This window comes from Coffea arabica, chromosome 6e (assembly GCF_036785885.1).
Source record: "Coffea arabica cultivar ET-39 chromosome 6e, Coffea Arabica ET-39 HiFi, whole genome shotgun sequence".
NCBI classification, from domain to species: domain Eukaryota; kingdom Viridiplantae; phylum Streptophyta; class Magnoliopsida; order Gentianales; family Rubiaceae; genus Coffea; species Coffea arabica.
In genome coordinates this window covers 4,377,288-4,403,320 of record NC_092321.1, presented here as the reverse complement: position 1 = coordinate 4,403,320, position 26,033 = coordinate 4,377,288, and the positions used below count along the sequence as shown (strand labels likewise).

General features: G+C 34.2%; 2 protein-coding genes and 1 long non-coding RNA gene across 3 annotated transcripts; all 3 read left to right on the top strand.

Moving 5' to 3' along the window:
• The first annotated feature begins 2,634 nt into the window (after positions 1–2,634).
• LOC113697466 (uncharacterized) lies at positions 2,635–2,964 on the top strand. Its single transcript, XM_027217098.2, has one exon. The coding sequence runs from the start codon at positions 2,635–2,637 to the stop codon at positions 2,962–2,964; it is 330 nt and encodes a 109-aa protein (XP_027072899.1).
• A 2,848-nt stretch (positions 2,965–5,812) lies between these two features.
• LOC113694590 (GDSL esterase/lipase At5g03610) lies at positions 5,813–9,650 on the top strand. Its single transcript, XM_027213435.2, has 5 exons — positions 5,813–6,049; positions 6,390–6,623; positions 8,121–8,392; positions 8,829–9,135; positions 9,234–9,650. Exons 1-5 carry the CDS (start codon positions 5,989–5,991, stop codon positions 9,443–9,445), a joined length of 1,086 nt encoding a protein of 361 aa, XP_027069236.1. The 5' UTR covers positions 5,813–5,988; the 3' UTR covers positions 9,446–9,650.
• Positions 9,651–13,970: 4,320 nt separating this feature from the next.
• On the top strand, positions 13,971–19,313 carry LOC113694856 (uncharacterized). The gene is made up of 3 exons (XR_003449492.2): positions 13,971–14,148; positions 15,884–15,936; positions 16,049–19,313. It is a non-coding gene; the product is annotated as an uncharacterized lncRNA (long non-coding RNA).
• Positions 19,314–26,033: the final 6,720 nt, after the last annotated feature.

Here is a 26,033-nt window from a genome sequence, read left to right as displayed (position 1 = left end):
GGTTCCATCTCAAATTCAAGCAAATCCTGCCCATCCCGCCCATTTTGCCACCTCTAGTTAAAATACTATGCAATTGCGGATAGGTGGCACTTGAAATGGATGGTTTTTTTATTTTTTTTTTTCCATTCCTGTTGAGATGTACTACTTGTGGCATAATTAATTTACTAGGGAGGAGGATTAAATTTACATGTGTGCAAAATTCAAGAAATTGTGGAGGGTGAGAAATTAAAATACTTTGAAAGTAAAAGGAAAATGGGAAACCAGACTTAATGGTCTATAATCATTCACTTTGGTATGCGACAACACAAAAAATGGGGCTAGATAGGGGGTTATTCGAAAAAAGTATCTAGAATAATATTATAGCAATTTTTGTGATATGTGTGGGATATAAATGTGATTAAAAAATGTATTTATGATGCCGAACGAGCAATATTTCAACGGAGCCGTGTAAAGTGTGCTTCAAGTTTACATACCAACTTAGTATATGCACTAGAGTTACGGTGCGTTTGGTAAAATTAAAATCTTAAATTTAAAATTTAAAATTATTAAATTATTAAATTGATAAATACTAAATTCGATACATTTCAATGTATACTTATTTTTTGATACAAGTTTTATTTAGAATATTTAGTGTGATCTTAATAATTTAGATATTCTAATTTTTTTAGTTCAATGTAATGTATTAAGATTTAAATTTATTAAATTTAAGCACTAAATTGAATTATTAAATGCGGCCCCTCAGAAACGAGATTTTGGAATATCCGTTGGTCTGTCAAAATCCGAATCTGAAGTTAAACCAGCGATCTCTCACAAGATAGGTTTGAGTGTGACAATTTGGCAAATGACATTATTGGATTAATCAAAAAATTCCTGCTGGCACTCAGCATTCAGCCATCGTTCTGTCTGCAGGCGCATCATCATCAAGCCAAAGGTTCGCCATCACAGAAAAAAGCTGTGAATTGAAAAGTCAACCATATAATGCGGTTCCGTTGTTGTTACTACTATAAAATAACCTTCTTTAATTACCAAACATAAAAAAAAAAAATGCTCCAATGTTTGGAGTGTGATAAAACACCTTTGTCTATGTCAAATGTGACATTAGCGTATTATTAGTGGCATAATAATACTGCACGATTTAGGTATTCCGTTGCCAGAGCAGTACTTATTAAATACTCTATTATAGACTTGATTGCCAATTCTTGGCGTTTAAAGGAGGACGAACATTGTCCCCCACACCTCAATTCTAATTCATAAACGTCAACTAACAAATCAAATTCAGGACTCCCCCCCAAACCCCCCCTCCAACCAAAGAAAAACCCAATCACCTGCTCACTGCTTTTGTTGGGTGAAACTGAAAATTGATTATTGACCTGCGAATGACCAACTACTACTCCCATCTCACTATACTAACTAAGCTGGCCTGCTACCAAAACGCATCGTTAAAGGACTCTTATCTCTCTCTCTCTCTCTCACACACACACCCCCCCCCCCCTCCTTCTATTCTACTAATGAGTATATAATGACTTGACCCCTCTAATTTTCTAACTTGTAATTCCCGCAACAAAAAGTTGAAATTAGGGGCAACATTTCCTTCACTCTTTTGGCATCCAATCCTGATCAGTCCTCGTTCTCATAATTATCAAGAAACCGGTTTTGCAAGTCATGCACCCGTGTGGTTCTTCCTACATAAAAAAAAAAAAGAGTAAATTTTATATACACTGTGAGTGTATATACTATCATGATTGGATGGATGACACTTGAGTAAATTTTAAATTTTAAATTTCAAATTCAAATTTTGCGCATGTGTCATATATCTAATAGTGATAGTGTATATAAGATTAATCCAACAAAAAAAAATGTTTTACGTTCCTTAATTACATAAGTATTTGACAGTTTTAATATTTCCTGCGCGCACACAGAGAATCTGATATAAACAGTTTACTGATATCTGTAAACACAGAAGCTATGGCTAATTGTTGCAGGTAATGCGTTGAATGGCTCTTCATCCTTCTTTACAACTCCATCGAAATATGCCCACAATTGACATTCAAAGCAAATGGGTTATAGCCTTGTAGGAGTAAAGATTGGGGCATATACTGCTACTCCATATGTAGTACTAGTCACGGAAACAAACCTAAAAAAAGGTTGGTTGAGACTTGAGAGCAAGTAAAAAATGTTGAATGATTGCTTTATCAACTATGGTCAAGAGATATCTCAAGTCTTCACTACCATTTAATAAAGCAGTTAAACCAACTTTCCCTCCCTCATTTTATACGTTCCAATATTTCTTCACTTGAGACAGTTACCTACCACCCCCCAAGAAACGAACCCGTCTCAATCCTCTCCCTCCAGCAGGAACACTGCTGCTTAACCACTCCAATGACCTGCACTTGTACTCCAAAACGACCACCATGCCAAATCAAACATCATCATCTCTTTAGCTTACTTCGCAACAACAACATTAACTCCTCCTAATCCTCGATACTAAGAGTCCTGCAAATACTCTCCTCCAAGTGAGACAATTTTTTGGTACATGTGCATGCACATACTTGCTATAGAGAGAGAGAGAGAGAGAGAGAGAGAGGGAACAATCATCGCTACGAATTCGAGGAAGAGTTGAGTTTAAAACATAACATGTCAGGCCGCATCCATCCATCGACAGCTCTAGCAGAGACGGTGTCCTGGTACTGTGCCTTGTTCCTGGCTTTAATGTTGGTGTTAAGCTGCTGTGAATCAACTGAGGAGGAGTTTGAAGTGCAACAGCAGAAGCAGCAAATATTATCCTCATTACTACTTGAACAGCCGTGTGATGAGATTTATGTGGTACGCGAAGGAGAGACTCTGCATACTATCAGTGAAAAATGTGGGGATCCTTACATCGTTGAGCAGAATCCCCATATTCATGATCCAGATGATGTTTTCCCTGGGTTAGTCATCAAGATCACCCCTTTCACAAATATGTAGATGTTTCTCCTTTTAATTTATTCTTAAGCTCGTATGTTTGTTGCTCTTCTGTTTTGTTGAACCGGATGTTGAGGTTCAATGCCAATAGCCCCATGGCCCTCCCTCCTCTGTTTTTCTTTTTCAGGCAATACATTATTTTGATTGTGCGTGAACCACGGCCTGTGGCAGCTTGTCTTGCTAGTTTCTATGATGAAATATGCAATTGGATGTTACTATTTCGTCATTTTCAACTTTTTGCTTCTTTCTCGCGGGAAGCCATAATTTCTCGAGAATAGGTTCAAACTTGTACTGTGTTTTACGGTATTGTCCATCAAGCTTTTGCAGTAAAATGAAGGATCAATAGACATAGTGAGACAGAGTAACGAGCTCTTCTTTCGCTTACACTACTATAAAAAAAAAGGGGGGGGGGGGATTATAACAAAGTATGGAGCCACTATAACAACTGGCTTGAGTTCATTAATATTGTCAACAAAATGGCTACGAAAAATGAGTACGAACTTCGTCCAACAACAACATTTAAGAAGGGAAAACTATATCAATGTTTCGATGAATTATACGCGCTTCAATTAATAAGCAAAAGGTCAAACTCATATGATATGCTGCACAATTAGGTGATGTCTACTTGTATTCTTAACCATCTAGTACTACTTGTCAACATGGTAAGTTGTTTCTTCTACAATCCACACCCAAAATGCTTAAAAGGTAGGATGAGGGTTTGAAAATCAAAATCAAAATCAAAGGTAGGTGCTACGAGCCCAGGACCATCTCCCGCTCTCTCTAATCTCTGCTGGGCCCAATGTGTCCAAAGTGGCAAAATATTCGCCAGTGATCGAGTGGGCCTAAAACTAAGAACTGGGCATACACTACCTTCTTTAAAGCCCTAACAAATAAGCCTCTGCAACTTTCCCCCTGCTTCTCAGCTTATAATTCGCAGTTGGGATCGTTGGGAATTTCATTAGTACGCCGGTATATGCTTCCAGACGAGCGCCTTTTAACGCACGAAATTTCTCACATGCATGCAAAGACTAATATTTGTTGTTCTTCTTGAATTTATCACCCAAAATAAAAAAATACTTTTAAATAATTTCTTATTCTTTCTTATGCTTCTATGCACAATTAAGATGGACAAAGGTACGAATTTGGAACGAGTAATAGGGAGAAGAGTTAATTATTATGAAACAAATTTAGCCTTGTTTGATAAGTGGGTTTTTTAGTTGTTTGTCTAAAATTTTACTGTAACTTACTGTAGTAGAAGTTGTAGAAATTTTTTGTTGGATATTTTGAAGTGTATGATTTAAAATTTTTGAGAAATTTTTTGAAATTACTGTAGTTATAATTGTTAAAAAATTTGTAGCAAACAAATTGGGCCAAAACCTTTTTTGGCAAACAAGGCCTTAAAGAAACAACCACGTGTTTTTACATACGACTGTCTTCACACCAAAATATAGCAGATTTTACTTAAAACCGTACAAGTGGTATGTGTTGAAGCTTGCCAAGAAAAACAGGAGATTTAAACTTTCGAAGGGTGCCATTTCAGGCTTTTGGATTAGAGACCTCCTCCATCGTTTCGTTGTAAATTACCAGAAATACGTTCGGAATTGATTATCAGTATTTGAAGGAAGTTGTTTCTCCAGGCAGCCCGCCCCCTGCATTTGACTCGGATTGGAGACCTGTCTTGCTGAATTGTTTAATTGCACTGGGCCACTGAATCTTCTCCATTTTTCTTTCCTTTTAGGTCATGTTTGATAATCCCATTTAGCGATTAAATTTAATGGGTTCATGAATTCATATCTTAATAGGTTGTTTAGATACGTTTGATAACTCAAAATTAAGCATTTGAGTTAATTAAGTGGCACTGAATTTTCTAAATAAAATTTGCTTCCAAAAAATGAATGATAAACTATTTATATATCATATACAATTAAATGTATCAAATTTATTACTTAAGAATTCAACAATTTAATGATTCAAATTTCAGACTTCAATTTTCAAATTTTAGTTTGATCAAACGCTTCATTAATCGCCTTAACATTACAACCCAAAAACAATTACTCGACTAATAATTCACGCTCTTGGCCTCCGACCAAAAAAACCAAAAAAAAAAAAATGTGCTGATTGTTTCTATTTTGTCTTTCTTCCTTTGGGTCAAAGGCAAAATTAATCAAAGAGTCTGATGGCCATCCCTTTTTTTTATTTATTTAAATTTTCACCTCTTCTTCTACTTTGAACCTTTCCTAGTCCATTGGTCATCGTCTCCTCCTCTGGAATAGAATATTGTTGGCCTCAACTGGTATTCTTGAAGGTATAATACAGAAGACGCCTGATTTTATCAGCAGTATACGGCACCTGCAGCAAAAAAATTTCGAACCTCTTCTCACATTCTACATTCTTAAACGTTCCGACTACCTCTTTAATAGTCTGAACAGAAGCAAAATCACATGCACACAAACAACATTAAAAAAAGCGAAAATCACCTTCCAGATGTAGACTAATTGGAGAAGGTTGACCCAAAATGTTGTTGTTACTTGAACAGACAAGTTATCCGTTCAAAACAAAAATTTTTTAAAAAGAGAATAGAGAGGTTATTTTCAAAGCATTATCCCGACTTCAATTCACCATTACGTTAATATCATTCACCGGACGGCAAAGATTTCTACCCAACAAGCTATAGGTCAAATCTGCACCGTGGTCCATTTTCCCAGTACAGAATCGGGGTGAAAAAACGAAGAACACAACAAAAAAAAAAAAAAAATTTTTTTGACAAGACACTGCAGTGGACCCCAATATCGGGCCATATTGACCATGAGAGTTGTTCAAATCTTCACTCCCTCATTGCTGGCTCATTCTCCTCTTCTCGCGTGGTGTGTTTCTCCATTTCATCAGTTGTATTTAAAGGACCCGAAAGCACAATCGCAGTTCAAACTTCCAATTGCGATTTATTCCAATTCTCATCTCTAAACTAAGCGTACCCCTGTCGCCCCTTGCGTTATCAGGACCGCCTATTCAATCTTTCTGAATCTGAGGATGGGCCTCCCGAAGTTGCTCCTCTGCTCTTTTTTCTTCCTTTTCTCAATTCTTGCCGCAGGTACGCGGTACAAAATACGATTATAGTACTATCATATTTCCCTCTCCCCATATCATATCCTTGGTTAATTTGCAATAAATAGCTTTAGAATCTCCAATTTAGTGTCAGCTCTTTGCTGTATCCAAAATCCCACTAGTAGCAGCCTTCTTGATAATTAACTTGTACTAGTAATATGCTCATCATTTCATGCTCTCCATGCATGGTTTCCGTGCCATGTTAATTTTACACGATGTAACTAGGCCTGAGAAACGATAATTAATGCAGGTGTTTGAATTTTCTCTCTGTAATTTTACGAGCTATCATGGATGAACACCACCTTTTTTTTTTCTTTCTTCCTCAGGGAATGCCGGTGTCCATGCTTCATCACCTCATCATGATCGCCGTCACCACCACCACAAGAAGCAGCGATATGGTTTCCGACCCACAAAGCTATTTGTGTTCGGAGACTCGTACGCCGACACTGGAAATATTCAAAAGTCTGTAGGAAGTTCGTGGAAGGAACCATATGGAATCACTTTTCCAGGGAAGCCCGCTGGCCGCTTCTCGGATGGTCGTGTCCTTACTGATTACGTTGGTAACGCTTCAGCTTCTGCCTTTTCTCTTTCTCTTTTTACCGCTCAAGTGCTCATGGTTTATGTTTCCTTTGCCTGGCTCGAGAATTATTATTATCATGGAGTATTTTACTGTTGTACCATAGCATGGTCTGGAATGGGCTCTGTCATCATTCTGCCGCACTTTATCTTTCGCTTTCTCTTTTTTGGAGCATAAACAACTGCAAGCTTACTTTTTGCATCACATTTGTACTACTAAGTGATCACCATAGTGGGTTGGTTGTGACAACTGACTGGTGGTGCCCTCAGCCCTGCCCCCCCTCCCCCGTCCCTATCTTGCTTTCCTTTCTTTCCTTCATTATTGAACAAGAGGTTATCAGATTGTCTAATGTTTTCTTCTTTTGTGTCTGTAAATATTGCATTGTTGACTCCTGTCTTTTCCCTTTTGTCAGCCTAGTATCTCCCATCTTTCTTTATCTCACTATCTCACCTTTACTTTCTCACATGATCTTATTACTTTCGAAGATAAGGGGGAAAAAAAATCCATTATGGCCATAATTTTCTATTTTCTCTCTTTCTCGTTAAAATCTGGCAGGTTTATCTGCCCGTCTAGTCGTGTTTGGCGCATTTTCATTTGTTGTGGATATAATTTGTTTTTTGTTGTTAGGGAGCTAGGAAGCGAGACACCTAGGATGCTTATGCTCATAAAATAACACTAATCAATTTTAGTGCTTCAATGACTCGTCCAAATCTGTCCTAATCTTGATTAGCCTTTTCCCACATGCATGATTGTCCAACCAAATCACCCTTTCGCTATAAAATCCAAATCTTCATCCCTTTCCATGCTTGCTTGCGGTGTAATATATATCATTTTGCACGACATTTGTTTTTCAAATTGTGTTTTTGTTAAAACGCCTAGATCGCATTTAATTTACTACTTGAATACATACATTCACAATTATTGCTTCCTTACATTTAGATTTTTTTTTTTAATTAATTTCATTCTTACCTAAAAAGATTAACACTTAAAACTATTCTAACGTTAGCCAAACCCAACTTACATAGCGTAACGACTAAGAGATAAAAGACATCTAGTTTATTAGCGCGGTACCCTAACTTTGGCACTGATATCTAAATGAACTTCAAGTAATGGTGTCATGCACCAAGTGAAATATGTAATGCTTTACTTGCGATTCTAGTGGTGGTTCAATCATAAGCTAGTAAAGATTTAGGGAAATGATATTTGCGCTGCCTTTTTTTTTAATCTTGAACACCATTTTCACTTTTTTTATTCTTAGCAAACTACTTTTACTCTAAAGATGTGGAATGAAAAAACTAAAGCGGTGTATAAATACCATTTCTCCTATATTTAATTACTACTATCAAACGAAGGGGAAAGTAAAAGAAGGAACTGACTGTGCATGTTATTTTCACTTCCTCTTAGCATAACTAGATTAGGTAGGATAAATTTGCATGACAGGCAAATTGACCTTTTTTGTAAACGAAATTGATGTGAACAGCTAAATTCTACGGAATGAAGTCCCCAGTAGCGTATAGATGGATCAAGTATGCAGGAAACCGGTTGCGGTATGGAGTGAACTTTGCTTATGGAGGGACTGGCGTCTTTGACACTTTGGTTTTGGAGCCTAACATGACCACTCAGATTGATTTCTTTGAGAAACTTCTCAAGGATTTAGTTTATAACAAAACTGACTTGGACTCATCTTTGTTTCTGGTCACTGTTGCTGGCAATGATTATGGTGCTTACAATGCCAAAGGTGGCACTGCCCAGGTGAACTTACCATCTGCCTACTTTATTGAGTATCTATCTCTTTTAAATTCATTGAGGTTTTCTGGAGTACATTACAAGGCAAAAAAACATACAAAATAGAAAGAAAGAATATAAAACTACGGCCGGGAGGGTAAATTGTTTCTATTGTATATTTCATTTCATTTCTCACCATGTTACTCTAGTTGTAGTATTATTTAATTTAAGGGACTTGTCGTCCAAAAGTTGGCAGTCAGTTAGAATGAGAACTCTTAATACTGTTTTCATACTCCACTTTCCTTCACATAATATAAAAAGTTAGAATGGAGTTTCAGGAAACACGAACTCGCGTAAAGGAATTGTCCCTGGCTTGTAGTTCTGATTCTTACTTTCCAATTTGATCGAGTGGTAGGACAATAATTTAGTGTTTGAACTAATGTATCCTCCCTTAAACGTACAGGGTTTGCCTGCCTTCACTGCAAGCTTGATTTCCCAGCTTGCCGTGAACTTGAAACGCCTTCATGGATTGGGAGCCAGGAGGATAGCTGTGGCAGCTTTGGAGCCCCTTGGCTGTCTCCCTCGAAGCACAGTTCTCTCGTCATTCCAACAATGCAACGTCACGCAGAACACAGCCGTCAATTTTCACAATCTACTATTGAACCAAGCTGTGTCAAAATTGAATAACGAGAGTAGGGATTCTGCGTACCACGTTCTTGATCTTTATACCACCTTCACAACCTTACTAGAGAACAAAGGAGATGTATCAGGTAATCTCACAACTTCATTTTTACTCAAATGTTCATCTGATGAGATGTAGCAATTAATTGATTCAAGTCATGCTGCTGCTGCTTGTCGATTACTGCAGGAACTTTGAAGTTTGAAACTCCTCTGAAGCCTTGGTGTATGGGACTAAGCACTGCATATTCGTGTGGAAGCGTGGACGATAAAGGACGGAAAATGTACACGGTGTGCAACGATGCAAAGTCTGCATTCTTCTGGGATGGGGTGCACCCAACACAGGCAGGGTGGCATGCTGTATCTATGGCTTTGAAACCTTCTCTTCAGCAAATTTGCTAGCTACCACTTTTTAGTCATTAGTCATGAAATGTTGTGGTGTGACTTTTTTCCTTCGTTTCTTTTTCCTTTTCGGTCACTAGTTACCACTTCTTTTCTAATTTTGGAAATTGTACCTTTTCTAGCACTGAAAATTTGTTGGTCTGCATATTCTTGGACGATCAATTTAATGCAATAAATAAGGAGAGAACAAAAAATTTCATTTGGATTTTGTATGTGTCATCGTGCTTACAAAAAAATGTACGTGTCCTTGCAGTGGCTTGTAAAAATTGTTTATTGTTGTTGAGAGTCATGCTCAAGCTACAACTGATCAAACCGAGAAACCCAAAGAACACGTAGAAAACCAAAATTGCACAAAACTTGCCCAAATTATTACGTGGAGCATATTTCATGCTACGATTTTACTCTCCCAAATTCAGAAAGAATGGCCTCCTGTCTACCTTTTGCTTTTTTGTTTTAATGCCTAATGGAGCACTTATATCTTGCTTTTCATGTTCCTATATATGCTGGTGGGAGTGGGATTAGGTGATAACGAGTACATATTTTTTTCTTAAAAAAAAGAGTAAATTTTATGTATACTGACAATACATACACTATCACTAGTGTGAATACCCGTACTACGCACGGTATTGATATTATTGAAAAAATGAAAATAAAAGGGTCAATTAAAAAAGGTTAAAAAATTATACTAACACAATTAAAATATAATATCTGTCTAACAATAGTTTGAAATATGATAGAATGTATATATTATTCAAAAATTACCTTTTTTCGGAAGATAGATCCTGAAAAAATAATAGAAATTTATACTAGAAAATGAATGATATATGAATAACAATAAATGTAATTAAATGTTGTTAAAATGAAATACTTACAAATATTATGCATTCGATTTGATAATCTTGCACGAAGGTGCAAACACTCTTCACACCAATCATCTTTTAGTACGAAAGCCAAAATTGGTGATTTAATTAATTCTGTTGAATTTTGTGGAATGTGTACTACAAATGAAAATGCACGATCTTTGCATGAATTGATTCGTTGGTTAAACAATCTATCACCATTGTCCTGAGAATTAAGTATGTGCAAAATTCAAAATTAGTGTATTTTTTTTACATAGTTTATAAATAGCATTATAAAAAATGAATATATATCAAGAAATTCTACCTTCCTTTGTAATTCTCTAAGATAAGAAACATCACAACCAAATACGAATCGTGCATGTCTGTCCTGTAGATTAAGATGCATCTTACCACTGGAATCTTTAATTTGTATATTAACATTATACCTGTTTGACAAATAAAATATTATATACAATACAGAAAAATTTGTTGAAATTAAAGGTACATGAAATTAATTACCTAACAACAGTGTCGACCACGTCATTACAATGCATACACACTATTTTTGAAAAATGACCTTCACATAATTGTCCACAATTTTTGCATAGCTCATAGAACATGTTTTCTATGTTAATACTCTAAATGTAAGCAAGTATTCGAAAAAATTTAACCTAATAAGAATGAAAGAAAATATAGGTTAGGATTATAAATTTAAAAAATGTGTACAGTAATTAAATTAAATAGAGTAAGTTTACCGTATGCATGATTGTATATTCGAATATCCATATTCTCTTTGAATTTGCTATCAACAATGCCTGTGATGTTGTAAAATTGCTTGACCTCAACCACGTAACTAACTTTCGAGCACATGTATCATTTTCAAACTTACAATTTTTTGAAATACATGTTAATAAGAGTATAAAATAACATTAAAAGTTTGATGTAGTGTTACTGATGGAACTCACCAACTGTGCAGGCATCGAGCAAAATCTAAATTGTGATTGATATACAATTTGCTAACTCCAATTGTACAAAGTGATGGTCTTGCATAGTATGATCATATTCGCTAAAAAACTATTCAAATTATATAGAGTATAAGTAAAAGCATTTGATTTACCTCTGAAATTTCGTATGCAAATACCACATGCTAGTAAAATATTATTTTTTGTAGGAGACTGATATTATAGGATTTGTATTATATTGAATAACTTGATACTCAAATCACCGATGAGACAAAGTTTGTCTAAATAAGTTTTACAGTATCTTAACTCCTTGTAAAAACAAAAAAAAACACACTAAATAGTCCTAATTGGCATTGCAAGTTACGGTAACGTGCCAGTGGTATCTATGCCTAATTTTTTTTTTTGGGTCAAAATTTAGTCCTAATTGGTTCTGCTGTTTCTTGATCATGTTGTATGGTTTTGAATTAAAATTGTATTAAAATAGCATGTGAAAGAACATTTGTCTTTAATTAAGGAGTAAAAAGAATTTAAAATATAAATAACAAATTATAAATGGTTTATGAAGTAAATTATGGAAAAGTTTTAAATTTTAAATTTGACTGGTGATAGAGTTGGTTATAACCCATTACTTTTTATGTATTAAAATAAATACAAAAATCTATAACCCACTACTTGTTCCGTTTTTGGGATTTTTTTTTGGGTTAAATATAGTAAATTCCTTAACTTTACATTTAGCTGCACTTTACCCCCTCAACTTTACATTTAGTTGCACATTTGTGATTTTTTTGAAACGTGATTGTAATTTGCAAAGCTCATTTGTAGGGGTGGTTATAGGGTTAGTGTGGTGACAAATATTTCTTAATTATAAAAATGTAACATTGTATTAAAATAGCATACAAATGAGTATTTGTCTTTAATTAAGGAGTAAAAAGGATTTCAAATATAAATAACAAACTAAAAACGGTTTATGAAGTAGATAGTGAGAATGTTTTAAATTTTAAATTTGATTGGTGATAAGGTTGGTTTTAACTCACTACTTTTTATGTATTAAAATAAATACAAAAATCTAGAAAAAAGAATGAGAAGTTTGGAAACCATTGAGAGGGTTTCTGCTAAAAACCCCTTCTGTAATACATATAGATATAGATGGTTAGATGAATGTTACATAAGTAAAATTTTGATTTGAAATTCAAATCAATATATGTGGCATTCATCTGAACACGACAATATATACACTGTCAATGTGATGAAGATTAATTTTAAAAAAACTATATAAATCACTCAAATTTGCAATCACAATAAAACTATAAAAGATTATTATTACTTTACCCTCTTAACGTTTGATGTGACTAAAATATAACATTAGGGAATAAATTGATAGTAGTGATAAAGTTGGTATGACTGTCACAAAATATAACATTAAGGGGTAAAACTGATAGTAGTGTGACTAAAATATAATATTAGGAGGTAAATTGATAATAATGATATAGTTTAAGGGGATAAAGTGATAATAACCCAACTACCAACTATAAAGGACAAGGAGACTATATGAATAAAAATCAAAGTCTCGAATACAAGCGGGTAACGACACGCTATCTCTCGTAAGCCTGGTTTTTAAAATTTTTTTTAATAGTTAATGGTTTCCAGGTGTACTAAATGAAGGAGCATTCAAGTATTCCAAAAGAAAGAGGCCCGTCAAGTGGTTATTGGTGCCAGGCCTGATGTCAAGTTAACACCAACTTTCAGTGTCGGACTCAGAAGGCCCAATAACCAATCATATGGTAGTACCTCGAGATCAATTAATTTGACAGATTTTTTTTTTTTAAAAAAAAAACCACAGGAATAAAATTACGAAACAAAAAAAAAATCCCAAACAAACAATATTCATGACATTTGAATACAAACTAGGATATTGGTAGGTAGCGAAGAGGAATAAATAATTTATAAGGCGGCGGGGGAAATTTTATGTTCTCTCAGGTATATAAGAAATCAGATTGGAATTGAATCAATAGTTAGGGGATTAAAATTTTAATTACCCCTTTAAAAATGTGTGTTAAAGCAAAGACTTTTTTTTTTTAGTTTTTTGTTTCTCCTTCCCAGTAGTCGATGTTGACATCTCAAACCAAGACTTACCGGTAAATATTAATATGTAATTTCTTAGCCTATTTCAAATGGGAAAAGATTTAAAAGGCAAAGGAAAAAAAAATCTTGCAATTTTTTATATTTTTCTATCCAGAAAAAAAAGTACAATAAAAAACGAACTAGACATTGGACTTACGTGTCATAAGCTGAAGCTCTCACTTAATATTTTGATATCATCTATCTATCTATGGAGTAAGTTTAAACAATGAACCTAAAGGATTTTTTTTTTTTTTAAATCCAAATGGCCTTTTTTTAAAAATTCTTTTTAAAGTATAAGTGGTTGGAATTGAATTTTAAAACCTTTCAATTACATTCTCTGTCCATACTACAACCCAATTTATCCCCCAAACAACCTTGAATGCAATCAAATATGCAAAAAGACAACAACAAAAAAAAAAAATCTGATTATGGATCAAGATTACGTGTACACATCCAAGCTTGCAATTGTCAAGATACACAAAGAATTAAACCATTATACTTCATTTGTTAAAAACAAAAAAAAAAAAAAAACACCAAATAATTTGTTTTATTTATTACTTATTTGTTTGTGTTCTCTCTTCCTGAAACACAAAGCACGGACGGACGTTGCCTTGATGGACCCCGAAGGCCGAAAACGTACTTGCCACTCGTGAGTGTCTACTGTTTTATTTCGCAGAAGCAGAACAACTTGAAAGAAGCGCCACTCTCTGCTTCATTCGCTTGCAGTGGGACTGGGAGAGGAACAGATTGGTTTCCGAAGAGACAAGGAGTCAAGGGCAAGGTTTGGTTTTCAATTTTCATCACCATTAATGTTAAACTAGCATTATTGTCAACTTCTTCTCGATTACAAAGTCATAATTCTGCACTCAAAATATTCTGCCCATACTCGTACTACAAAGTATTCCGCACTCAATCATTCCTATAATTCTTGATATTAGCCATTATATTTTGTACACATTAATGGGCTAAATGTATTCTGATATCTTTCTTTCAAGTATTAAACATTTTGTTCAAAGTACTCAGGAAACCGCGATCTTCGGGTTTTTTTTTTTTTTTTTTTATGTACAACGTCCTGGTGTATTAGTTTTACTGTGTTTTTTTTTAGTTTATTTGTTTTTATCTTTTATACGTATGTATAAACAATTTGAAAATGGCATCTGAAGTTGTTGAGCTGGAATTATTTGATTAATGAGAGAGATTTGTTAAATTTGTCTGCAGAATTTGTATAGTTAGATCTGATTTGCTGGAATAGCCTGTGTTTTAGCTATTGTAGCTTGTTTATTACTGAGTGGTAAATTCTAGTTGTTAGATATGTTTTCTTATATTCATAAATAAAATGAGTTTTATTTTCCTGGGAAAAAAAAAAAAAGAATGCACCATTTACAAATGTTGGAGTCTCTTTTGCTAATTCTGTTTTCAAGCTTTCGATATATACCTGGTACACTAAAAACTATCCATGAAAAATTGTATTTCTTCATTGAAAGGGTTTGAAACAGCAATTACGATCTATCTGAGCTACAATTCAGATTTATCTTAAATGGGCTATTTTAATTCAGATTTATTGTATTTAGATTTATCTCAAGCGTAGAATAATTAATTTGCTATTTTAATGTTTCCATTAGAGTTTAGTTTATTCACATTTTGTACTGAATTAAGGAGAAATATGGCAATGACGCCTATGCAGCTGCCCCCATGGAGAGTCTTACTGTTAGTTTTTCCTTTCTTTCCAATTTTTTGTGCTTGTTCAGGTGGATCTATGTGTCTCTATGCTTTTGTATTTTGGATTCTTGCTATTTGAATGTGTGGATAACCATTTTGTTTTTATCTTTATTTATTGGCTGTAAATCTAAGAAGCAAAATTGCACTTTTCTGTAAGTTTTGAATGTTTAGGGGAACATGAGTGCCCTTAAATACTGGACATTTCATGTTACGGGTCAATGCCTGAAATCTTATTGAAAACTACGTTTTTCTTGATTACACTTCATAGCTTGTTAGTGAGGATCAAAAGCTTAAAAGTTTTGAAGTCAGTAATTAGTGTACATGCCACTGCCATAAGTTATCAATCGTTCACATTTCTTGTATGCAGCGTGTCGAGGATTGCATTTTCTTATCTTTAAGAATACAGCAACTAGTTTGTGCATTTTAGCTTATCTTGCAACTTAACTATTAAAATCTTGAAGTCCTTCTAAGTTGTTTTTTTTTTTTTAGCTTTATCTGCCAAGTGCACATTTCCATGTGCTTACTTAGCTAAGAAATGAAGAAGCAAGATTCAGTGTCTATTGTTCTATTACGTTCTTAATTACCTTAAACTAGATACCGCAATTCAAAAGCATATTCTGGCAGGGGATGGGCATATTAAGTAGCAAACCTTGTTATATTGTTTTGGCATTTTCTTATGTTAAACTCTTTGTTTTGTCATATTGAGCTTCCAGAAGACTGCAGAATGATACGCCAATTGTAGAGATTAATATCATTATTTATGCTCGCTAATAGTTCTCATTACTGCATGCACACAGAAACTGATGCTGTTTCTAGTACAATATTCTGATATAAAGCAAGCTTGATTGAGGTACACTCTATTCATATTGCGTTTTACCATAATTCTGTACTCTACTTTATTGTTGCCCACATGATCTTGAATAAAATCTCATCCTTTTCACTTTGTTTCATCTCTTCTTTAGTTCTTTCCTTGGTGTAATTGTGTTTGTCAAGGAAGCAAGGTACACTAAGGCAAGAAACCCTTTGATTTTTCACAAGGCAGGTCTAGCTCTTTCCCTGTGCAAGTTGTTTGCAACATGCAATATTGTTTCTTGTTTACTTGGTTGAATCCAACCTTTATTTTCTCTTTCCTTGGCAGGTAAGAATTTTCGTGTCTGAGTTATAGCACATTTTGTTTGAGGAAAATTATATATCAACTTGCATTTAATAGATGACTATCAATGAAGATTATCTAGACATATGGTTGGCCTCACGTGTGTTTTGGTTTCTGATTTGTGCACTAATCTGCATTTTCTGAATAGCAAACACAAGGCCTTGCCCATTTCTTTGTTTCTTGGTTCATTACATGTAGCTTATACTTATCCTTACTTTGGTCTATACTGCTCTCTTTTCGTGACTAGCCGCTACACTGCAGAGAACCGTTTCAATTGTTTTAGAAAGACTATTTTTGTTGGTTTCATTAGAGATCTTGATTGTTTCAGTTAGGTCTAAAGAATCTTATTGAAGCATCAATTTTTTGTGTCAAGGCAGAGAAATATACTCTAGTTCACATTATGGGTAGTTGTCTTTGATTGAAGCATCATCCATTCCTAAATAGGGACATCTTTGTCCACCTATGAAATACAGTTGCCAAGTCAAAATTACTACCACCTGTCATTCTTTGAAAATTGGAAGCATAAGAAGCAATGTCATGTATTTATATACTTATTTAATACGCAAACAGACATATAAACATATTTTTGTAAGTACTTGTGTCCACTTTCTGAACTACTTGATTGAGTGTTAAAAAAACTGTCGTTGTCTGCACATGAAAAGTTTATGGATCTAGTGTACTTGTGCTTTGAGCTTAATTAACTCCTTGGTTGGCGTTTCACCTCTTGAACTGTAAAGTGTAGAGATTTTTTAATGATCCAATATGGGAAGCATCTTTTTTGGACCTTTTGAAATTCTACAAGTTTTTAATCTTATAGTAATTCTTAAGTACCTTCGAGAAGTGCCTTGTCTGCCAGTTGGAAAGACTTTGCCAAAAGTGCATGTATTCTCTTGCTAGCCTGGATAAATATTAGAGATTGTTTCTTGACTCTTGGAAATATATAGCCCTTAAGTTATCTTCAGAGGTACTCTATATGATACAGGCATCTAACGTTCTTTTATTAAGTATATGTGGCTAGAGGTGGATGAGTAGACTTTGGTGAAAAATACACTGTCTTTATGATTATCAAGGTACATACAGACTTCTTGGTCAACTGTTTTTCGATGATTCTCCATAATTTTAACTTTTTAAGATATTTCCTTGTCTAAATTGTAGCTTTTGTTCATTGTTAGGCTCATTCCATAGATTAGAATCCCCTTTCAACCAATATGTAAAAGCTAAAATTGAGCAGTTAGTGTTGCACATAATAGTGGAACTAAAGCAATGTAGTCTGCGACTCCATTTAGTGTTGCTCTGATATAAAACTTTGCTTCATGAGTTCTACATTATACTTCCAGTTAATTCGGACTACAATCAACAATTAAAACTAAGCTCGAAACAACCGTTGAAGGCATGATGTGTGTATAATTATTAACTGTTGATTGGAAGAAAGTTTTTCAGGTCAAAAATCCATGTCCTGTATTCAGATGATTTGAAAATTATGTCCTATCTTTCAAACCTGTAAAAAGTAACTTACTAATATTTCTCCCTTGAGGACATGTTTGTTGAAGTCAGAAAATGGGACTGCTGTTGATGATAAATCATAGATAGAAGATATTATTGCACGCGATGCAATGCAAATAAATGAATAACTAAAGTTGCCTGTTTATTTTGTACTTCAGCATGTGTCTTTCTATGTCTTGTCTTAGAGCATTTGATGAGAACTTTCGAGAGAATCATATTTCTGATCACTAACTTCAAAAGAAAAGCCTTTGGTTAAAACAAAAGAGCAATTTTCACAGCAGAAAAACTTGTCTTGCTTGTTTCAAAGAGGTTTTGTGAGCTAACCACAAGACTTAATGATTTACATAATGGATTAGAAAACATGCCCAGCATATGAAGTTTCCTTTCAAAAAAAAAAAAATTTTATTTATGTAGTTTGCTCTTACAGACATCCTACTTACCTGTGAATATTTCACTTTACCAGTGTGTGTCTATTACTATTATGTTTTGTTCATATCTGTCCAAGAAGATACAGATCTTTCTTCTTGGTGGTTGTTTCTTTCTTTTTTCAGTAAAGCATAATTCACCAGCATTAAAGAGTATCTGTTTTCAAGGAATTCATTCATCAAAATTCATGAGTATAAACGAACCGAAAGCTTGTTTATGATTTTTTTGTCTTCCATTAGGATGGATAAGGATGTAGAGGTGTGATTTTCATTTCGTTGATGACATATTTAAGTTCGTTGCTGTACTTGAGTGGTTACTTTTCAGATCTGTCATGATGATTTTAGGAACCATAGCATGTTTTAAGACACAAATCAGCCAGAGACTTTGAACTTCGTGGAAATATTTGGGTGCCGTAGGATCTAAAACGTCCATCATACGATCTTCCTTTGAAAAATGGTGTCATGAAGTTAGGGTTTACGAGTCACGACCACTCATACACCTAATTTTCTATATTTAGAGCTCTTCATGATTTCATGCCTGTTTATAGAGGGTGGTGGCAATCAGTAGATGTATTAAATATTAAAAGTGTTGAGCCATTTGGATTGTGGGTGTGGAACGGCATATCTTATCTGATTTCTTGGATGGTAGAGGAGGATCCGATGTTGATACACACTTATTTGTCTCATCCTGAACTTCTCTCATTATATGCTAATGAATTCTTTCGTACTGATAGACACGCTTTTAAAAAAAAAAAAAAAAAAGAATGAACTACAATAGATGACGTGAAGTCAGTAGTTGAATGAATAATGTTATGTTGTTGCTGGTGTGGAGGTTAACGTACGGTACACATAATTCGTGCGTCTATTTCGGCTGAGCAGATACTTTGGATCGACATCTTCTACCTGAAACCTGCTTTGTCCTCTCGTTGAATGCTGCGTCATTTGCCGGCCTCTTTAAACTCCTGTTTTGGCGTTTGCTTCTGTGGATAGTCAGTAGCCCCTCATGTATTGTTTAACACAAGTGATTATTACATTAGCCAATAGATTTCTGGGAAAGTGGTAGGTCGAATGGATGCATTTTTTATGCAATGATCGGTTCTGATGCATATCATCACTATATACAATAAACAAAGAAGATTTCTTAGATACTTCTGGTAGCTTATGATTTGATAAACGCCATTGATAATAATGCCACTTTATCGCTCCCCTCATCGTAAATAGCGCGACACTTCTTCCGCCTTCTGTGAAAGAAGCGTGCTGCTTTCAAGTACGCTTTCAATTCAGAAGTGATGTCAGTTTGTTATCCTGTAAAACAGTTACTCCATTTTGGGAAGGTTGATTAAAACGAGTTTTCAACGCGCAGTAGCAGAAAAGGCATTGACTGAACGGACCAACTGGGGGGGTTGATTATTCTGGATTGGTCTCCTGCTTCAATTTTATCATCGTGGGACATACGCTGCCGTTTTTAGTAGTGATCGATCTTTTAGTGCGGGACAGGGTGCGTTTTTTTAAGATACCTTATAGGATGGATGCCATTTTAATATCTTCTGTAGATATGGCAGACCAGCCGTTATGAAAGATTGACGTATCCCATAACGTTATGTTGAATTTATGTGGCTAGAAGATTCACTCCTCCATAAAACCTTGGAACGGGGAGCGGGTTGGAGCAAGTGCGGGGCTCCGGTTTTTGTTCCATAAATAAATGATTTTGGTAAAAATTTCATTATATTTATATGTTCTGCGTTTGATAATTTAATATACCATTAGAACTTGGAGAAACTACAGCAGCACCAATTGCATTGCATCAAAAATTAACGGTAATGAGTCGAGGTGCCCTTCTCTTCCAGTCGACTTGTGGATTAGCGTTTATCCATTATTTGAGAGTTAATTGTAATATGATTTAGTTGTAAATCCTTTGTATTTGATCGCATCAATGTGGTTAATTCTAATCTTGATTAACCAGAAAAAAAACCTTTTCTTCTGGAAACGGTAAGCAAACAGTGGATCTCTCTGCTGGCCTACCGTTAAGCACATTCGACCAATCATATTTCCAGGTAGTAATTCATCTTATGGTATGGTGCTTAGGAAATGGAATAATACCTACAGATTAATTGTGAGTTGTGATGTGGAAAGAAAAATTAAAAACCAATAATTGGGATTTCTTTATGCAATAATAGAAAGGATAATGGAATATTCCAAGAGATGCCACAATTATAAAAATTTTCTCCCCATTGTGGAAAAAAAAAAAAAGGGTAGTAAGCTGATGTAATGTTGGAAAAAAAAAAGTTTTTTAATGCACTTGGAAAGTATTTTCCATTTCTTTTCTGACTGCCGAATAAGATGGAAGAAAATATTACCACTTGTCTCCTCTTACTTTTTTTTTATTTTTTTTCCTCGCTAGTAAGAACGTGATTTATTAATACAATGCCATTCTAGGATACGAGAGTGCACACCAACAAAAAAACATTAAAATAAATGAACAAATTATTTAGGTAGTCGCTAAACTTTTTTAATATTTAAGATTTAGTCATTTAATTATTAATAGTATATTTTTATCTATTAAAGTATTAAAAGTGTAAATTTTGGATCATTTCATTTGATTCCACTGTAAATTCTCTACCAGATCTAAGGGTCCGTATGACTCATGAGACATGTTATTAATGATTAGATCTAAAATTAAACGAAATGGTCCGAAAATTTACACTTTTAATGTTTTAGCAGATAAAAACATACTATTAATAGCTGAATAGGCAAATTTGACTATTCAGAAAATTTAACGATTACCTGGATAATTTGCTCTAAAATAAACTGTAAACTGAAATTATAAATTTTGCTAATAAATTTTGAGTGGTTAAGAATAACTCGTTCGTGTATATATCTTCCTTTTCATTTTCCTTAAAACCATTAGCAACCATTGCGATTCATGCTTTATAAGAAACTAAAAAGAACGAATCTTTCCATCTTCCGAATGTAGCAGTATCACGGTAGTAATAGCGACTCAAAAGATAAAAACATGACCTCGTTCAGAAGAAAAATCTATGGTTAAGAACACTCTGTAAAGTTGAGACATCCATCATGGATGATTAAGATAGAGGAGGAGTTAGTGGGAAAGACAATCATGTCATGAGTGTCGCTTTTCTCTCTTGGTTGATCAGCGTACATATATAACATATTCCTATTTTTACTGTTCATTTGGGTAATTGACGGTGCGACGTGTATCAATCAGCAGGAGCCCGTTTCTTTGTCCTACGTAAGCATGGATTCTTGGGGCATTCATAGTGCGTGTAATTCACGTGCTACGTTGATATTTCAATATATTTTCATTCGTAATGAATTACACTCCATATAGTATAATAGTACGAGTTCATAATTAAATCAAATATTTATTTTAACAATGTACAACTTATATCCTGTAAATGAATACAGTAATTTTTTAAAAATAATTTTTTTATTTTCTAAAAAATATTATTATTAATTTCTGAGTTTGAAAATATATCTTTTTCTGTCTCTCAAAAAATAATAAATTGTTATTTTCTGAAATTTGGGTAATTTTGGTGGTTTTGATTTTGTGAGGAGAATGAATTTTCTATATTTGGAACATTTAACATATTTCAAAAACTACTAAAATTATCATCCATAATTACAAAATATTGAAATTTTAGAAAATTGTGCAAAGAGGTTGAGAAAAATTAGTGAGAGATTAAGAGAAATAATAAAGAAAGATAGTGAAATAGGAAAAAAAGAAAAAAAGGTGTCTTGTATGTTTATATAGAGACGGGTGCAAACGAGCCGAGCTCGAGTCGAGTTTTGGCTAATCGAGCCGAGCTCGAGTTAATTTTGTGAAGCTCGAACTCGAGCTCGAGCTCGACGAGCTCAAAATATCAAGCTCGAGCTCGAGTCAAATTCGAGTCGAGCTTAAAAAATAAAAAAAAAATAATTATTATTTTATTTTTAAAAAATAAAAAATAATTTTTTAAAAAAAAAATGAATAAAACAATAATTTTTTCAACAAATAATAAAATATTAGGGATATATATGTAATTTTACTATTAAAATAAAAAATAAAAAATAAAAAATAAAAAAATATATATAATTGAGCTCGCAAGCCAACGAGTTTAATGTTTTTGAGTTTGAGCTCGAGTTCGAGATCGACTTAATTAGCTCGAGCTCGATATTGACGAGCACGAGTCGAGCTCGTATTCGAGCCGCTCGCGATCGACTCGATTCGCAAAACACCCCTAATAGAGAGAATCAAAAAATGACTGCTGAAAAAAAATTTGAACGTTAACTTGCACCATAAAATTTTAACCGTTATCTATGTTTAACCAAATTTATCCGTTGCACAAAGGGACTCACTATCTCCTCTTTTTCACCAGCATTTACACGCATCATTGTAATGTTCATTAGACGGCCATTGGAGTTGCTCCTTGGAAGCAAACAGGGGAAAAAAAGACATGGAGTAATTTTATTCTGGCCTCTAAGTAAACAGATTACTTTTGTCACTTTCCTAACTCACCGTGCGGAATTTTCGTCCAATCCCAAAGCTTATATTGCCCGTGCATTCTCGGGAATTAAAGACGACTGACAAATGGATCACATGTGCATGGACAAATTTTCTTGTTTTTTTTTTTATTATCAATTTACAAATGCTTTATGCTGTCTCGGTCGTCCTTTTGGATCTCGATAAATGTAATTACAAATTCTATCTTCAGGATTTCAAGGCACTAAAAAAATAATAATAATAAATTCAGTGTGTATGAGAAAATCGATGCCTGCGATCGACGTGGAATTTTTTTGTTTTTGTTGATTGGAAAAGTAGTCTCGTACAAACTGGAAAGCTCAAATTAAAGTCTTAAATCTGTTACAATTAAATACTGCGATCTGCAAATCGTTGCTCAACCACAAGAAACCCAAAATAAAAAATAAAAAATAAAAAAGAAGGTGAAGGTAGGAGTAGTATGTTTCAATATATATTTTTTTTAAAAAAAAATTTCATAATTTACTAATTATAGATGAAGCGTCAAATCAATTAAATTGTGTGCCGTTGTCATATTCTAAGTATTAAAGAGAAAGAGCAAATATTTCCTTTTATACTTTAATGGGTGGGCCCGGTTACATGTGTTAGGAATCTTTAAAGACTATATTATTATTTTGCTCGCAATTCTAATGCTTATATATATTTTACTCTTATTGCGCCACGTCAGTATGAGGAGGATGATCCTAATGGATGCGTCTTGCCATTATGGGTTAAACTTATTCCCGTCCCGTGTTTCTCTTTCTTTGCTATTTGTGTTCCATTAATATAATTGTTTTCGTACAAGACTGCTTGGCATTGTTCGTTCCCTTGGGTATCCGAAGAGATCGATTGTTTAGCAATTCACGAGCTAGTCAAACTCAGTAATTAATCCCTAATATCATTTTTCTTTCAACAGAAACTGACAACAAAGCTAATTGCTCTCTCTTTAACCGTCGAATAACTCTTTCAATGACTTATAGCTCCTCCCGTCAATAATTCTCCGCTTTCCTTTCCGTGAGGACGTTTTATTCGTTACAACTCCTTTCTGGATTGTAATTTTTTTTTACAAAAAATATAATAAAATTTCGTTTCCTGTAAACATATTTTTCAATCATTTTTTTTATCTTGCAATTGCATACATCAAATTGTTATAATATTTTTTAAAAAAAAAATTCGTAAAAATAACAATCCAGGTGGGCTTTCAAACCCTAGAATGGTGTCTATTAGAAAAAATAAACTAAAAAGAAATCTTAAATAATTTGCAAACTTGCTGCTGGCTTAATTGAAACGTGGTACCATTAGAAAAGAAATCACAGGTCGTTTCATATATATGCACATGTCATGTTGCTTCCGTTTAAAGAAAGTACAGTCAATTTGAAAGAGCTGTCTAATTTGTCCAGAACGCACTTCAGCCTGTTTCCTTCTCAAGTTGATGTATGATACAAAATTTTAATGGTTAAAAATTATTAAGAAAACATAAAATAGAAAGATTCCGCCCTTTTATTTTTGTGAAAATTATAGCAGATGCCGCCGCTATGAAGTTGAAGGCACCTGCGTTTGGCATTAATCAATTTGAATGGGTGAAGTGAAGGTGGCAAGAACATGCATGTACATTTTCTATAGGCGTCATATACTATACATAGCAATTAGCAAGCAATCATCATTTTACTTAAATCGTTTATGTCAGGTAGCGAAACTAATCTCGTGATCCGCCGATTTAATAATTGGCCGGGTTTACTTGCTCGTGAAACATAACATCACCTGACGGGACTGCTCTGGCCTCAACTCTCCAATGAAATTAAGCCGGATACCATACTTAACCAAACTTGTCGAGCTTCATCTAAAGTCTTGTCTGTGAATAACAGCCATGTAACCTAACCCGTATAGGATGTGGGAGTGTCACCTTAAAGGCCAAAAACATGAATGTGGATAATTACGGGGTGCCCAAAAATTCTGATTAATTTGTCGCCATGGAAGAACACCAGTTTGGACCTTCTGAAATTGCTATCGCCCCGCGTCAGTTTCTCCGTTCCGGTTACCACATTTAACAGTTGAGATGTAATTAGCGTACATACTGCATAACCGGAAATCGGTTGCTTTCTGAAAAAGTTTACTCCATGCATGGAATTATGGCTTATCCAATTTGCTTCAATCAGATATGGCACCAATGACGAGTGGCCTCACCTTGTGATTGCATGGTTGACGATATATTATATACCACTCCCTTTTGTCAAAACACTACACATGTACATACACACTGTGTGTGTATATATATATATATATCCCATCCCATGGACATAGACTTACCGTTGCAAGGTCGCATCCCAAGAAGATTCATCTGAAAGCTGCCCACCAAGCGATAATTATGGCGAAAGAAGAGGTATAGAAGCTAAAACAGATCACAGTTAATCTCTCAATAGAGAAGGTACTGGTACATGTTTGCTCCACTAGAGTCTCAAGAACTTTTGTGTCTGTCTAAGGCTATTCTGCTTAATTCTTTATTCTTTTCAGATAAATCTTCTGTCACACATTTTAAATCTTCATAAACATCATATTTTAATTCTTTTTTATTTACTGTCGAATAACTATTAATACAGTAAAAAATAAATACAACAATCTCAAAAAAATAATTTTTAATAGAAAATCACAAAATAAAGGACAACATTCACAAAAAATCTCATTTTTTTTTTGTGTATTTTGATTTTTTGAGTCTGTTAAATTTTGCATATTACTCATTTAATAGTTATTGAAATTTAAGGAAACAAAAAAGAATTAAAATATAATGTTTATGAAGGAAAAATAGCAATATAATAAAAAATAGATCATACAACGGAACAGAAAGTGGGATTTTAAAAGATTCGTTGCATCAAATAATCGTACAAATAAATTAGCTTACCCAGATTCAAATCTTGAATGTATGACTTAGAATCCATTAACTTACCATAATTCAGAATTTACTTATATAACATGGTACAAGATTAGTTTTTTGAGAACTTCAGAAAGGGATTCTGTTTTCTGAATCACATATTAATAGTTTGTATCCTTTGCACTTACATACTTTTTTTTTTTTTGGTCCTCATTTTTATGAATTGAATAACTTCAGAAAATTTGCATTGTTGTGGGGAGCAAGACCAAAGCCAGCCATTATGAAGTCATATGATTCGACCACACTAGCTGGAAAGAGGCAAAATGGCGTTAGTTGCAGTTTCTCAAAGGGAAAAATAATTCAGTGAACACCCATAAACATGACAACATGCTCCCATGAGTCGCCACGCTGCCGAGCCCAATATTATACCCATTGAGTGGGTACAAATGAAAGAATATGAGCACGTGTTGGAATGTGTACAAAC

Coding starts and splice junctions, on each gene's coding strand:
- LOC113697466 (XM_027217098.2), top strand. CDS start 2,635: ATGTCAGGCCGCATCCATCCATCGACAGCTCTAGCAGAGACGGTGTCC.
- LOC113694590 (XM_027213435.2), top strand. CDS start 5,989: ATGGGCCTCCCGAAGTTGCTCCTCTGCTCTTTTTTCTTCCTTTTCTCA. Junction 6,624..8,120: donor TGTCCTTACTGATTACGTTG/GTAACGCTTCAG, acceptor TGATGTGAACAG/CTAAATTCTACGGAATGAAG. Junction 8,393..8,828: donor CCAAAGGTGGCACTGCCCAG/GTGAACTTACCA, acceptor TTAAACGTACAG/GGTTTGCCTGCCTTCACTGC.